Source organism: Myotis davidii, unplaced genomic scaffold (assembly GCF_000327345.1).
Source record: "Myotis davidii unplaced genomic scaffold, ASM32734v1 scaffold523, whole genome shotgun sequence".
NCBI classification, from domain to species: Eukaryota; Metazoa; Chordata; class Mammalia; order Chiroptera; family Vespertilionidae; genus Myotis; species Myotis davidii.
The window spans coordinates 2321224-2332917 of NW_006295054.1; the positions used below are offsets into that span (position 1 = coordinate 2321224).

Consider the following 11694-nt stretch of genomic DNA (forward strand, 5'->3'; position numbering starts at 1 on the left):
CTCTGACTTTTGATTCTAGCTGCCCTTGTGGGTGTAAATGGTGTCTCATTATGGTTTTGATGAGGCTTTTCCTGATGGCTGGTGGTGTTGAGCACCTTTAGAACCACTATCTTAGAAGAAATGTCTATTCAGATCTTTTGCCCATTTTAAAATTGGGTTATTTTTTTTTTTAATTATCTATGTATATAAAGAGCCAGGGTCTGTAACATCCAAAATGACTGAAGGCTCAAACGAATGGGGGGCGGGCGGGGCCAGGTGGGTTCGGCGAGGTCGTTAGCCCCACCGCCTGGGTGGCCTGCTGCCTCAGCAGTTAACTCCAGCAGGACTGGGCCCTCCCCTCTGTGGACCAGAGGCCCTTTTCCTGATGCCATGTTTCCAGGATCTCTCAGACCCATTTGTGGAAGTCAGGAAACACTGCATGTGGTCATCCCACCCTGGGGACTCCCAGGGCTGACAGCAAGGGTGGGCTTATGTGGGGTCCCCTCTGTTATGCGATCCAGGGTCGCTGTACCCTAATGTTGACTCTGGCAGGACTTGGGCCGGTCCTCTGCGTATCTGAGGTTCCGCTCCCTATACCAAAGCCCCCGAGTCTCTGAGACAGATGCAGAAATTGCCTGTCGTTGTCATCCCGCCCTGGGGACTCCCAGGGCTTACAGCGGGGGTGGGCCTTGGTGGGGTTCCCTCTGTTGTGGTGTCCAGAGTCCCTTTAGTGTTTCCTTGGGGTCTTCACCTTGACTCTGGCCAGACTTGGGCCGGTCCTCTGCATATCTGAGGTCCTGCTCCCTATACCAAAGCCCTCCTCAGATCAAGGCCTCACTGCCCTGAGTCCTCCGCAGGAAGTCAGTTAGGTCACATCCGGTACCAAGCCCAGCAATTCCAAAGCCTGATGGCAGGGGCTGAGATGGATTCCGTAGGATCTTTTAGCCCTCCCTCTGATCCATACTTTGACAGGGCCTGGGCCTCCTGTCCTCTATGAACCTGAGTCTGCAATCCTCAAATCAGGGGTCTGACTACCCGAGTTCCCTGAGGAGGTGGGGTGGGGGGAGGTGCAGTTTCCAACATACAAACAGGAAGCCCAGCTTCGGGAATTTAAATTCCTGCCTCATTCACCTTATACTGTTAAACCCCAAATCTAGATACTATACCTACTATGCTCACCCCCAAGATTTTAAACAGAGCTAAGATAACCAGTTGAGTAACTCTATTAAAAACAGCCTGAAGGCAATGATTTCAACATTGAAAACAGAAAGCTGGGGAGAGCCACATGGACAGTGGAAAAGGGGGTGAGACGGAAAATTTCTCTGGTAGTAGCCAAGAGAATGGTTTTCATGGTGCGTAAGAGCAACCTGTACTAGGGAAGCAGGATAATTCACATCTCCACAGGGACAGTCACATTACCTTAAAAGATTTTAGGTAAATCTTATGAAAATGAGCTAATGGTGAAGGATGAGAAAGAACGATGAACCACTGAAATGGGTGGCCTAGGGAAACGTTTGGAAAAAGCATCATCTCCCTACCATGTGACCCATCAGAATTGAACGTGGGGTCAATAAGTTTGAGAAGGCTTAGGAGTGCTAAAGAAATGCCCCCTTTCTCTTGCCAAAGCATCTCGGCCTCCTCACCCCTCCCCATGGGAGTGTCAGGATGCTGTTTTATGATGTCTAAGTTTCTCTCCCAGAGCTACCTTTAGCTGGAGGAGAGGCTTCCTGATTGATTAAAGCCTAGGGGGATGTGGCCCCTCATTGTCCTGGAGAAAAGCATATGTTCGGGAGGCCTGGGGTAGGGCCCTGGGACATTTTGACATGGTGAAGATGACCAGGAAACCACAAACTCCTAGCACAGTTAATGTAACAACCAACCCCATTCACCAAAAGAAGGTAAAAGAGGAAGAAGCCCTGTTAACCCAGTCCAGTGTCCAGGATGAAAGGACCACACCCAAACTTCTCCTCTTCTTTAGTGGCATCTCCCCAAGACTCCCTGGTCTTCCCTGGCAGATTCCATCCTCAACCCATACTTTTTGTCATGAAGACATTTTTCCCTTTCATCCCAACCATTTCATCACAAACCAATGTCCTGTGCTCACTCTGTTGTCCTTTCAGGTACTAAAGACATCCATGAAGGTGGAAATCCCTTGAATTTAAGGGAATTCAAGGAAAGGAGCCTTTCCAAAAATTCCTACCCCTTCAAGAAAAGCTATGAAAGCTATAAAGCCAACAATATGTGGCCATTATCACAGGCCAAATGAGGAACTGAATAAAAATGATCCAGAAACAGACCAAGACGATGTAGAAAAATCGAGACTTTCCAGAGACCTGGACGTCCTTCCAGACAAAACCATGGTGGTGGGGCCGAGGCAGAGGTTGTTAGGGGCAATCAGGCCGGCAGGGGAGAGCAGTTGGGCGCAATCAGGCCATTAGGGGAGAACAGTTGGAGGGATCAGGCCTGCAGGGGAGGGCAGTTGGGGTGATCAGGCTGGCAGGTGAGGGCAGTTGGGGGACAAACAGGCCAGCAGGCAAAGGCAGTTCAGGGCGATCAGGCTGGCAGGCAGAGGTGGTTAGGGGCAATCAGGCATGTGAGCAGTTAGGAGCCAGTGGTCCCGGATTGTGAAAGGGATGTTTGACTGCAGGATTGGGCCTAAACAGGCAGTTGGACATCCCTGGGGGGGGGCTGGCAGCCGGTGGCTGGGGGAAGGAAGACCCTGAATGGCCCTGATCACTGGCGAGGCCCCCCCCCACACACCATGTATGAATTTCGTGCACCGGGCCTCTAGTTGAGATATGAGTTCTTTATATAGTCTATAGAGAAGTCCCTTATTAGAAACATTACTTGCAAAAAATTTTTGTACTTTGTGGATGTTTTCACTTTCTTAATGGTATCCTTTGAAGCACAAGTTTTGATATCATGCAAATAGAGATTTATTTCTTTCAAATCTGGGTGCCTGTTATTGTGCAGGTGGCTCCAGAAGAGTTCAGGTGACCCATCTTGTCTCAAATCTTGGGTGCCTTTTCTTGTCTTACTGCCCTGGCTAGAACTTTTAGTAAACTGTGAAACAGAAGTGGTGAGAATGGACATCCTTGTCTTGTTCCTGTGAATTTACAAGGTCTGCAAGGCAATCTGCAAAAATGCAAGTGTTGGGACTATTAGTGTAGTTTGTTGTCTTTAAAGATAGACTAATTAAAATTTGTATATTTAATACTTTATGTAAATATTTCATAGAATACATGTATGTTCTCTGAGGGCAGATGCCACCTAAAATAAACGTGCCTTTGTCCTGGGTATGTTCCTGTTGGCAGACTGTCCCAGCACTTACACGTGTTCACACCTTGTCCTCACAACAGTCCTGGAGAGCAGATACAACCTTCGGTATGACAGGTGGTGAAAATGAGTCCTGGTGAATTTCATGCCACCAGTGAGTTGGCATTCCAGCCCAGGTCTGATTTCAAAACCTCTGCTCTTCCCACTCTTCCATGCTGCTTTTCAAGTTTATGGAAAACCGCCCCCTTTAAAAAATCATGTAGCAATAAGCATTGTGTAAGGCTCAGTCTAGAACATGAAAACACTTTCAAAACACACCAAAAAAAATGCATGTCCAATTTTTTTGGCTTTTTAAAATCACTGTTTATTCCATTTGGTAGAGGGTGGTTTTTTTTTTCATACAAATATTTGCAACAATTTTGAATTCCCCAAAACCATACATAGACGATAAATACCATGCTATTAAAGTATTAAATTTGTACAAAAATACTTTACAGTTTAATACTTGTTTGTTACAAATAAAAATACATATTTAAGTGACTCATGATCTTTTTTTTTTTCTAACATGATTCTGCTCTATACTTTCTTGCCCTGGCGGTCCTGAAATGTGATCGAAATGATATATTTCTCTGCACAGAAAGGTGAACTTTTTCCTTAAACAAAGGACACAGTGTTCAAATGCTTCATCTAAGCGGTCGGTCGTTTGAATTATTGACCAAAATGAAACAACGTCTGGAAAATAACTGTTTCAATGTGGATATTCTACAATCAATATACAGATCTATTTGTTTTTACATTCACCAAATAACAGTTATTAGTGTGACTATTCAAAATATCTGAACAAAGGGAAACAGTTGCTGACAAACATTGAATGCAACTGTCACAGTTTATTGCTCTGAGGGATGGTAATAATTGGCAATGCGTTTTGTGGAAAGTGTATTTACAATCTCGGTGCGTGGCATGGCTCAGAACAAAAGACAGTCCAGTGTCATTTTTAAGTCCATGTGCTGTACACCCCTACACAGAACCTGATTTTAAAACACGTCAAGCAAGATGAGTTTAATTTGCCTATCCTTAAGAGAAACCTCGTTTTAATAGACTTCATTCTTAAATTCTTAGTTTTGAATTTTTAAAAATAAGATAACTAGCTGTCAGTGTTACTAAACACCCTAATTCATTATCTGAGATTTTCAGCTATTAAAAATGTGTCCTTAAAGGAAAAAAAAAAACCAACAGGTAACAAGACATATCCTGTTTGATCATTTGTTGCATAGGGAATAGCATACATCTTAGTTAAAATCATTCCTATACTTGAGCAAAACAGTTCCCACCACCTATTAGGAGCTCCCACGTGCATCATTGCGGAAACATCTTAGGATAATTTTCTACCTGCACCCCTCCCCTAGCAGCCGCCCGGCAGGCACCAAACTAGTTCCCCCAGTAGAGCCAGCTTTACGGATTAATGACTTCCTAGTAAGAAACTGATTTCAAAGTGAGTTAAGGAAATTATCATAGAGACTATTTTCAAACAGGCATTTTCCAAAAATCGATAGGAAGATGAGCTTGTAAAAAATGCCCTCCGATGTACATTGTGGGAGGGGTGGCCTACCTCTTTTTCTGTTTCTTTACCATTGGGCTCGACAGGGAATCGTCTGCCACATACCATAGTGATCACCAAAAAAGAAACCTCTTCTACGTGGAAAGGGAAGTGAACATGAGCCATGAGAGAGATTTAAAAGACCCCTGTGCTTGCAGTTAATGCCACGTGATTATCTGTGCTTCAAACGTCACAGAAATCTTAAAGGGATTTTTTTTTAGCACCATGTAGATATTGTCTTTTGTCCCGCTTTATAAAAAGCGTTGCTATAATGTATTAGTGGGCTCTCGAATCTCCAAATTACCACCGTGGCTGGACTGCTGGAAAAAAGCACTGTTCTGTTCGCTCCACCCTCCCGGGAGAGTCTGGTCTACAGACTTCTGGGAGGCCAGGGGGTTCCTGCTGATGACCAGGTCCAGCTTGTTACCAGATTCCGCTATGAGCGGCACCACAAGGCAGCAGTCGAAGTCCCGCGTTCGGACGTGGTTCACCTGAAAGGTCAAGGAGGGCCATCCGGAGTCATTGGTGCGTTCTTCAAATCGTTCCCAAACCCAGAGGAGCCCTTCAGGCAGAAGGCGTTGTCTTAAAGGTATTCAAAGCTGCACCTGTACAGACAAGTCCATCCCTGCTCTGGGCAAACGATAACACACTCATTGGCTAACATAGTCCCTGCTACTCTATGTTAATGCCCCGGAGAGCTGGGAACAGGACACATCGCCCCCGTGCAGAACAGACTGCCTCGCTCACGGCAGGTGTTCCAATTGCTGAATGAGTCTTATCCCCAATTTATAGATGAGGACAGTGAGGCACAGAGTGGTTCAGAGATTGGCCTTAAAGAAGCAATTGGGTAAGTGGTTGAGCTAGTATGTGTGATCCTAGGTCGTCTGGTGGATTCCAAATATCCATTCTCTCTTTCTTTTTTTAAAATATATTTTTATTGATTTCAGTGAGGAAGGTAGACGGAGAGAGAGAAACATCAATGAGAGAGAACCATAGATCGGCTGCCTCCTGCACATCCCCTACTGGGGATTGAGCCCACAACCCGGGCATGTGCCCTGACCAGGAATGGAACAGTGACCTCCTGGTTCATAGATGGATGCTCAACCACTGAGCCGCACCGCTGGGCAAAAAGCCCGTGCTCTTGACCATGATGCTGAGCCACCCTCTTAGGGAACCTCCCCCCGCCCCTCCGCCCCCTCCTCAGCGCACACAGGCACTCATCTCCTGGCTTCCTCTTTATTCTTCACCAACAAAAGTTGTTAAAATCGACATGCTGTTTCCATTCTGTGACTTTCCATTCTCTCCCCAATCTGACCTGACGCTCATATTATACAAATGACCCCAACTGTCCACACAGGAGCCGTGTCTCGGGTTGTCATTCCCTTTGGCTTTCAGCACTGGCCGCTCTGGACGCCCACCCATCCTTAAGCCTCCCCGTCCTGGGCTCCTAGGACACTTACTTTGCTTTGATCCTCTTACCATTTTAACTGCTCGCTTTCGGTCCTTTCCTGCCTCTATTTCTTCCTGTCCTTTAAATTTTGTTTTTCTTCTAAGTCCATCCTTGGTTCTCTTCTCTTTATTACTACAAGTCCACCATAGGAACTTTATCCGAACCCACACCTTCAGCATCCTAAATCTTCAGCTCTGACTCTACCAGCTCTTCTGAGCAACAAATCCAAACCGCCTCCCAGACGGCTCTACCAGGATGCACTGAGGTATGACAGGTGTGGTGCCGGTGTCTTTCCCATACCTACCTGTCTCCTTTCCTGTGATCTTCCCTTCCCCCCCCTCCCTCATTCCAACGCACCCATGATAGTATTGTATGTTTTTCCAAATTATAAATTGTGTCATTCTGCTTAAGAAATCAATATACCTCCAAGAATGAGCTTGGCATCCAAGCTCATTCTGGAGGTCTGACATCTTGAATGACATCCAAGAGTCTTCACAACCTGCGCCCAATCTACTTTGATAGCCTCCACCTGCATGGAAATAGGTATAGCTCCAATTCATGGGTGAGGAAGACACTCTTAGAGGGTAACTTGTCCATAGTTATTCATTCATCAAATATAAAAGCACCAATGGAAAAAAAACGTGTCCCACACTTCTAGGACAAGACTAATTGTTCTCTTGCCACGGCAACAATGATCCCCAGAATTGGCTGTAAAACTGTCTGACTGATCAGCCTGTTCAGTGAACACGCCTCAGTGCAGCCTCATGCTTTCACAGCCAGCTGTTTGGCGACACACTCATTCCAGTCAAACACACTTAAGATGGATGCCGGTCCTTTCCTTTTCCTGCAAACTGCAAAATGTTCTTCCTAAAAACTGTACCGAAGAAGGGGTTTGGCCCTAGCCAGTTTGGCTCAGTGGATAGAGCGTCGGCCCTGCAGACTGAAGGGTCCTGGGTTTGATTCCAGTCAAGGGCATGTCCCTCAGTTGCAGGCTCGATCCCTGGCCCCGCTGGTTAGGGCACATGGAGGAAACAACCAATCGATGTGTCTCTCTCACATCGATATTTCTCTCTCTTGGTCTCTCCCCCTCCCTTACACTCTCTCTGAAAATCCCTGGGGAAAAATGTCCTCAGGTGAAGATTAACAACAACAACAAAGAATTTGCTTTGCTCAATGAAACTACTCCTGACCACGATAGGACTCCATCAAATAAACAAGGTTCAGCGTTGGTTAGAGATTGAGCTATCGAGCATCGGCCAATGGGAGAACAAGGCACTGGCTCCCTTCTTAGGAAGTGTAAGAACTGCTGGGGCATCAATACAGGGAAACAGGCAATTTCAATAACCCGTGAATCCTACCAGAGGAAAAGCTTCTATCCTGATCTAGTCCCCGGGCAAAGGAGGATGGGTGGGCTTTGGTCAAGAAAGACTCAGAGGGATAAAGTAATGAAAATTCACCTGCCGTCTTACCTGCAAGAGCCTGTCATAGGGCTTTAAGCCACCGAGGTCTCCCGGCCCCGCGGGGCGAATGTTTTTGACGTACACGCCCTTCTCCAGCAGGCCATCTGCCACGCTGAACCCGAAGTCCTCCATGTCCGAGCTCTTGTACAAGGTCACCTGGAGCGGGAGAATGTGTGGCGGGGACATTTTAGCCAGGGTGGAGGCTGGGCCTGTGAATCTTCTTGACCAACCATCTTTTCAAACTCATTTCAATCACAAAATGGATTTGTAATGCATTCGGCAGCTACCCCCCGCCTTCCCTAGAATATCCTTGGCATTTGTAACAGAAAAATAAGGAGAAAAGCTGGAGAGGCCTGGCCTTCTCCTTTTTTTTTTTTTAATAGCAGTTCACAGGTACATGGGAGACTTGGACCAGGGCAAGCTGACTTTTCTACTTTCCTGGACAGCCCTCCAGTGCGGGGAGCAGCCAAGGCGGCCCTCGGTCCTGCTGGACACCAGGACTGAGCCGAAGGCCTCCCTTCCTGCCGCGCTCTGCCTAGGGCTGTGCTGGGTACCGGGCCCAGCGTTTCCTCCTCCTGGGAGCAAGTCTCGTGAAGTCCATCATTTTATTCGCTCTGGTGCCGCAATCATGACTCCACTAATGTTGGTAAAGCAAACAAACCAACAAAAACAGCTCCAAGTGCGCCTGTAACAAACCCCTTGCTCTGGGCCGGCTTCAGCAGCCGCCTCTGTATGTGTGGAGGGCGGGGTGGAGCCGCTCCAGGCATTCCCCTTCTCAGCTGTGGGCCACAGCTGGTTCTCTCTACACCTGAGACCAGCTGCTGCCAGTTAGGCTCCCCCCCACGGCTCATCTCTCCACCTGACCATCTGCAAGAGTTAGCCCAGTGTTCGGCAAACTGCGGCTCGGCAAACTGCAGCTCGGGAGCCGAATGCGGCTCTTTGGCCCCTTGAGTGTGGCTCTTCCACAAAATACCGACTTCTGCACATGGGCCACGAAGTTTCAATCGCACTGTACGTGCGCGCCCGCATGTGGTATTTTGTAGAAGAGCCACACTCATGGGGCCAAAGAGCCGCATGTAGCTCGAGAGCCGTGGTTTGTGGACCACGGAGTTAGCCTGCGGTTCCTTCACTCATCCAACCATGCCTACTTTCATCAAATGGGGATTGAGTCCCCACCCTGTTCTGAGCACAGTTCTGGGCACAGGAAACAGCAGTGAATGAGAGAGAAGAGCCCGCCTCCCAGAGGCCCACGCATTGGTATGTAATGTCCCCCAGCACAGTGCCGGGCCCTGCCGGGGGCATGCTCAGCGTCTCACACTCATTTCACACTTAAAGGCGCCCACTGTTTGTCCTAAGGCTGCCAAATGCCCTCCTCAAAACCCTGTGCACACTTCAAGCCATGACTTGGGCTTACTTTTTTACCCTCGTGGTTTAAAAACATGCCTTTTAGTTTACTTTCACACAAATAATATGGGGACATATTCTTGCAGAAGAGTAAAAAATCCAGAGCTGTACAGAGCAAAACGTGAAGATGAGAACTTTTAGAGCAGGTTTATTTTTTTATACCCAGTCATTTTAGTTCAGAGAGGGAGGACACGTGGAAGGAAGCAGGAAAGTGGCCAGTGTGCGGATTTTTATTTTACTGGACAGAGAGCTAAAGCACCTGCTGGCTGGGTCAGCACGATTCACCAGGCAGCCCTAGTGGTTACTGCCATGTTGGAGGTGAGAAAGTTCTATTTTATAGAAGGTTAGTAACTTGCCCAAGATCACAAAGGTGACGGATGGTGGGGCTGAGTTTGTCTGACTACAGACACAGAGCACTCCACTGTCGTGCAAAAGGCCTGATTTCATAGATTCCAAGAGGCACTACTTTAATATTTTAAAATCTCTGAAATCAGACTGTTTTATTATCAATGGCATCTTACGGCCTGTGAAATAAGGCACGTGATATGTGCTGATACATCAGCATATACTAGCATATGGTTTTAAAATCCGAAATGGCCCGGTTTCTGTGGAAGGATCACTTCTGTGGCGTTCAGTTCCACAAAGACAGAGCCGCCAGCCCCGCTGTACTACATAGAAGACACGTGTGCGCCTGCGCGGATGTGTGTGTGGTTTAGAAAATCCAGCCCCCCGCCCCCCTCCCCCATCGGAATGCACCCTTTAATGTTTGGGGAGAAGTGCATTAAAACTGAGTAAATGAGAACATGCTCTTCCCCTCCCCCCACCCCACATCCTCAAAGCAAATCCCATCAGGAGTGGAGGAAAGGATTTTCTTGGTGACTTGGGCTCAGGTGAAGTAGGGGAGGACGTGGAAGATGCCCCCTCAGGGAGCTTGAGAGGAGCAAGGACCTTTGGGATATTCATTTACATATCCCAAATCCCCAATCCGGTGCCTGCCACATAGGAGGGTTGGTATTTTTGTTGAATAAATTAGAAGATTGGTTCTGAAAGTCAGTACTGTCCACCATAAGCTGGGAGTGTGAACTAGGCTGGGCCCCGACGAGGATCCAATGGCGCCAGCTGGTGGTGACAGCAGGTGAGAGCACCTCTGACATTGAGCCAGGCCTGTCCCACAGGAGAGAGATGGATGGAAGGTTGAGCAGAAGATGCTGCGCTTCTGGCTAATGAGGTCTGTGGGATTTGGCGAGCAGAATAAAACGCAAACAGAATGCTACCGTCTCTACCAAGTTTGTGGAGCAGATCACATGGACAGGGAAAGGAAGGCTCAGAGAGGGTTAGAAACCTGCCCAAAGTAAAACAGCAAGCAACAGAGTGGTTCTGACTGAGAAGCTATTTTTAATTTTTTCCCAATTTTATCAAGATATAATTGACGTACAGCTCTGTATAAGTTTGAGGTACACAGAATAATGAATTGACATAAACATATTGGGAAATAATTACCACAGTAAGTTTTGCTAGGAGAAAGCTATTTTTTAATGAAAAAAAATGTCAAACACATTCAAGAGCAGAGAGAGTAGAACAATGAATCCCCACATACTCATCACTCAGACCCAACAACCATCAATAGCTCACCACACTTACTTCATCCACCCTTCTGTTTTCTTTTGGGGGGTGGTATTTTCAGGAAAATATCAGTCCTCATGCAATTTCACTCTTACGTACCTCAGTATGAACTCTAAAAAACATGAACTCTTCCTATGTAACCTCAATGCCACTAATTCATTTGCAAAATCAACTCTTTCTCCTTGATAGACTCCAATATCTAGTCCATAATACAATTGGACTAGAGTGGTTTTTAGAGCTGGTTTGCTCAAATCCAAGCAAGGTCCACACATTATATTTGCTTTCAATCTCTCTTCCCCTCCCCCCACTTAAAATACATTTCTATTGATTTCAGAGAGGAAGGGAGCGGGACATAGAAACATCAATGATGAGAGAGAATTATTGATTGGCTGCCTCCTGCATGCCCCCTACTGGGGATCGAGCCCACAACTTGGGCATGTGCCCTGACCGAGAATCAAACCATGACCTCCTGGTTCATATGTCGATGCTCAACCACTGAGCCATACCAACTGGGCTCTATCTCTTAAATGTCCTTTTATCTAGAGTATGCCCCCGTCTTTTTTCTCTGTGCTGCTGACTTATTGTGGAAATGGTGTCATTTGTTATTAGAATGCTCTTTTATCCCCCGTATGTCCTCTAAATAGATGTGAGCTCTGGATGCTTGATTGGAGTCAGAGGGGGAAGGGTATCCTATATAATAAAAGAGAAAAATGGTAATTGGTGTACGACGATACCCTTTTCATTGGCTAATCAGGGCTATATGCAAATTAACTGCCAACTCAGATGGCAGTTAACTGACAACAAGATGGCGGTTAATTTGCATATGTAGGCACAATGCAGGGAGGTGAAAGGGAAAGCAGGAAGAAGCCCCCTGCCACTGACAGTGATCGGAAACTCAGGGGGGT

General features: G+C 46.9%; 1 protein-coding gene across 7 annotated transcripts in view; it reads right to left on the bottom strand.

The window, feature by feature from the left end:
- Positions 1-3808: 3808 nt before the first annotated feature.
- GRIP1 (glutamate receptor interacting protein 1) overlaps positions 3809-11694 on the bottom strand; it is a 441012-nt gene continuing 433126 nt past the window's right edge. For all 7 annotated transcript variants that reach the window (XM_006769627.2, XM_015567756.1, XM_006769628.2 and 4 more), the window contains 2 exons: positions 7772-7918; positions 3809-5343 (listed from right to left, as the gene is read on the bottom strand). In XM_006769627.2, coding sequence (XP_006769690.1) covers positions 5119-5343; positions 7772-7918 — 372 coding nt within the window. In that variant the 3' untranslated portion in view covers positions 3809-5118. The remainder of the gene's footprint in view (positions 5344-7771; positions 7919-11694) is intronic.